The 2,817-nt window shown below is 61.3% G+C and overlaps 1 protein-coding gene across 1 annotated transcript in view; it reads right to left on the reverse strand.

The window, feature by feature from the left end:
- Positions 1–543: 543 nt before the first annotated feature.
- ACA1_236180 (uncharacterized protein) overlaps positions 544–2,817 on the reverse strand; it is a gene marked incomplete at both ends in the record, with an annotated part of 2,621 nt that continues 347 nt past the window's right edge. Inside the window, 5 exon segments of the mRNA XM_004341076.1 lie at positions 544–1,163; positions 1,258–1,795; positions 1,905–1,935; positions 1,955–2,228; positions 2,325–2,790. Of these exon segments, the coding sequence (XP_004341124.1) occupies positions 544–1,163; positions 1,258–1,795; positions 1,905–1,935; positions 1,955–2,228; positions 2,325–2,790 (1,929 nt within the window).

Raw genomic sequence — 2,817 nt, forward strand, 5'->3', positions numbered from 1 at the left:
CACGGCACGGCACACGCAACGCGAGTTGACAATGGCAGTTCCATGGGCAAGAACGAAGATGAAAAATCTCACGAATTTAATATTAATGGAAAGAGCGAAGAGATGAGGAAAAGAGTGAAGAGCGTGATTTGGAACGAAGTGGATTGAAATCACTTGAATCGCTCAACTGAGGAAACAAGAGCAGCAAGAGCAAGAAAAAGAAGAAGGTGAAGGAGAAGGAGAAGAAAAAGGACTGAGATTATGAATCTACCTCACAATCGATGGAAGAAGAAGTGGGGCCAAATGTCGGGCGGTACCAAAAGATAGAGTGGTAGTGCACAGATGGAGTGGTTGCTTTTCTGCGCCTTGCACTTGCCAAGCTTCTCTGCAAGGGGTCGACTCTTCTCTGGTGTTGATGATCTCTGCACACTGCCCCCGCTGGCGCGACCACAGTACGCCCATTTCTCCTCCATTTTCCAATTTCATTTTCATTTTTGTTCACCGTAACGCCGCGTGTGTGTCGTGCGACCGCACACACGCGCGTGTGCGGCGACTGGTGTTCGTTCATTTTCGCTCCTTGTTGTCTTTGTCCCGGTGCTCCTTGTCTCGATGCTCCCTCTCCTTCTCCTTGCCGTGGCCGTGCCCGTGGCCGCTGAGCGAGTGCGTGAGGGCCTTGAACAGCGACGTCATCGACTCCTTGAAGTGATGATGATGGTGCCCGTCCTTGTGGTGGTCGTGATGATGATGATGATCGTCGTCCGCCGACCCCGCGTCGCTGTCGCTTTCGTTGTCGCTGTTGCGCGCGCTGCTCTGCGTCGACGATCGGCTCCGCGTGCCGCTGCCGCCGCCCAGGCGCTCCAACCCGCGCCGCTTCTTCTGCACCCGCTTGACCACCTTCCACAGCGCGTCGTTGACCTTGTTGACGTCGTCTACGCGGAACGTGTAGATCGCGATCTTGCTCTTGGCGCCGGCGGCACCACCGGCGGCGGCAGCGGCGTCGTCCTGCTCGCTGTCGCTCGACGAGTGCTCTGAGTCGCTGCTGCGGCTGTGGTGGTGGTGCTTGGCGTCCTCCTCGATCATGAACTTGATCAGGTTCTGCTCGTCGTTGATGATCCACTGCTGGATGGTGGGCCACGCCCACACCTGCTCCACCTTCTCCGTGTACGGCTTGATCAAATTCATTCCTGTGTGTTTCGTGTGCGATCAGCAAACGACACGACACACGACACACGACACACGACACACGACACACGACACACGAAAGAAAGCAGTGAGTACCATTTGAGCCAAAGCCGAGCACGCGTCGCTTCCACAGCTTGCGGTCGCCGTCGGACGAGATGTCGGTCTTCATGAGACACGAGTAGCAGTACTCGAGCGACTTGGTCGTGGGTGAGTTGCCGAACGGGGACACGTAGGGCACCGACCCGCCGCCCACCCGCTGTCGCTCGTGCTCGCGCTGGCCGCGAGCTCGTTCCCGCACCGCGCGCTGGTTCATGAGCTTGTTCTCGTGGTCGCGCTCCTTCTTGATCTTGCCCACCTCGCTCTCGCCGCCGCCGCTGCGCTGCTGGCTGGGCATGCCTCTGAGTTCCGTCAGCGAGATCGATTTGCGCAGCTTTCGCGACTCGCCACTCACCGACGACGAGGCCTCGTCGTCGGTCCCGCTGCTGCTGTCGCCGCCGTTCTCGTTAGTCGCGTCGCTGTCGCTTCCGCCCTGGCTACGGATGTGCTTGCGGTGGGCAGCGCGGCGTTGTCGCTTCGCGGCCTTCTCCATCTGCGTGCGGCCGTGCTTGGTGAAGTCGGCCGTCGAGCGGCTCACCTCGCCGCCCGCGTGCCCTGCATAATCGCCGCGTTTGCTCGCTGAAATGTTTTCATTGTCGAGTCAGCGACCACGCGCGCGCGCGCAGCCATTGAAAGAGAGAGCGTACAGGGCAGCGGCGTGGAGGCGGCGTGGCGTGGCTTTATCTTCTTGCGCGACGACTCGCCGCCGTCGCTTGAGTCGGACAGCTTGTTGCTGCCACCGCTGGCGGTGCTGCCGGTGAGCGACTTGCGGCCGTGGGTGCCGTGGTGGCCCGACGGCGAGAGATGCGCAGAGTAGGCCGAGCCGCTGTCCGGGGCGTCGTCGGGTATGTGCTCGAGGATCTCGAGCTTCTCCTCGAGGATCTTAGTGAGGTTCTTCAGCGTCTCGATCTCCTTATGCATTCGACCGATCTCCTCGCCCTTGGGCGACGTTAGCCCCGTGTCGGGAGTTCCTGCTCACCACACAACACATCACGCATGAGATACACCGCGTCGTGCGCCATGTGTGTCGTGTGTGCGGTCGTGTTGCGTTGAGTGTTGAGTGTCACCTTCGCTGGAACCGGAAGAAGAGGCCAAGCGCGACTGACGCGAGGGTGGTCGTCGGATGGTGTTGTCGCCCTTGCGCTCCTGCGAGCTGCCGCGCGAGGCGGACCTCGACCGAGACTCGGCCTGCGCGCTGTGCGTGCCCTTGCGTCGGCGCGCCCGTCGGTGACCGCGTTCGCCATCCGACGACGTCGATTCCGACTCGGAGTCGGACGTCTGGGATTCAGACCTGCGCCCGCGGCTCTTCGGTGTCGTTCCCTCTGAGTCGGAGCTGTTGCTGGTTTCGCTGTTGCGTCGACGCTGGAGCGACACGTCGTCGCGGCTGCTGGTGCGGAGCGGTCGCTTGCTGCTGGAGGTGACCGTAATCGAGTGCTTAGTACCGGTGGGCGTGGTCTGCTTGTGCTTCTTGGTGTCGTGCGACCGGCGCTGCTTTCTGGCGGCCTTCCGCTCGCGCTTGTCCTCGATGTCGCTCTCGTCATCCGACGCGGCGCTGGGCGG

Source organism: Acanthamoeba castellanii (assembly GCF_000313135.1).
Source record: "Acanthamoeba castellanii str. Neff unplaced genomic scaffold scf7180000084762, whole genome shotgun sequence".
NCBI classification, from domain to species: domain Eukaryota; phylum Discosea; order Longamoebia; family Acanthamoebidae; genus Acanthamoeba; species Acanthamoeba castellanii.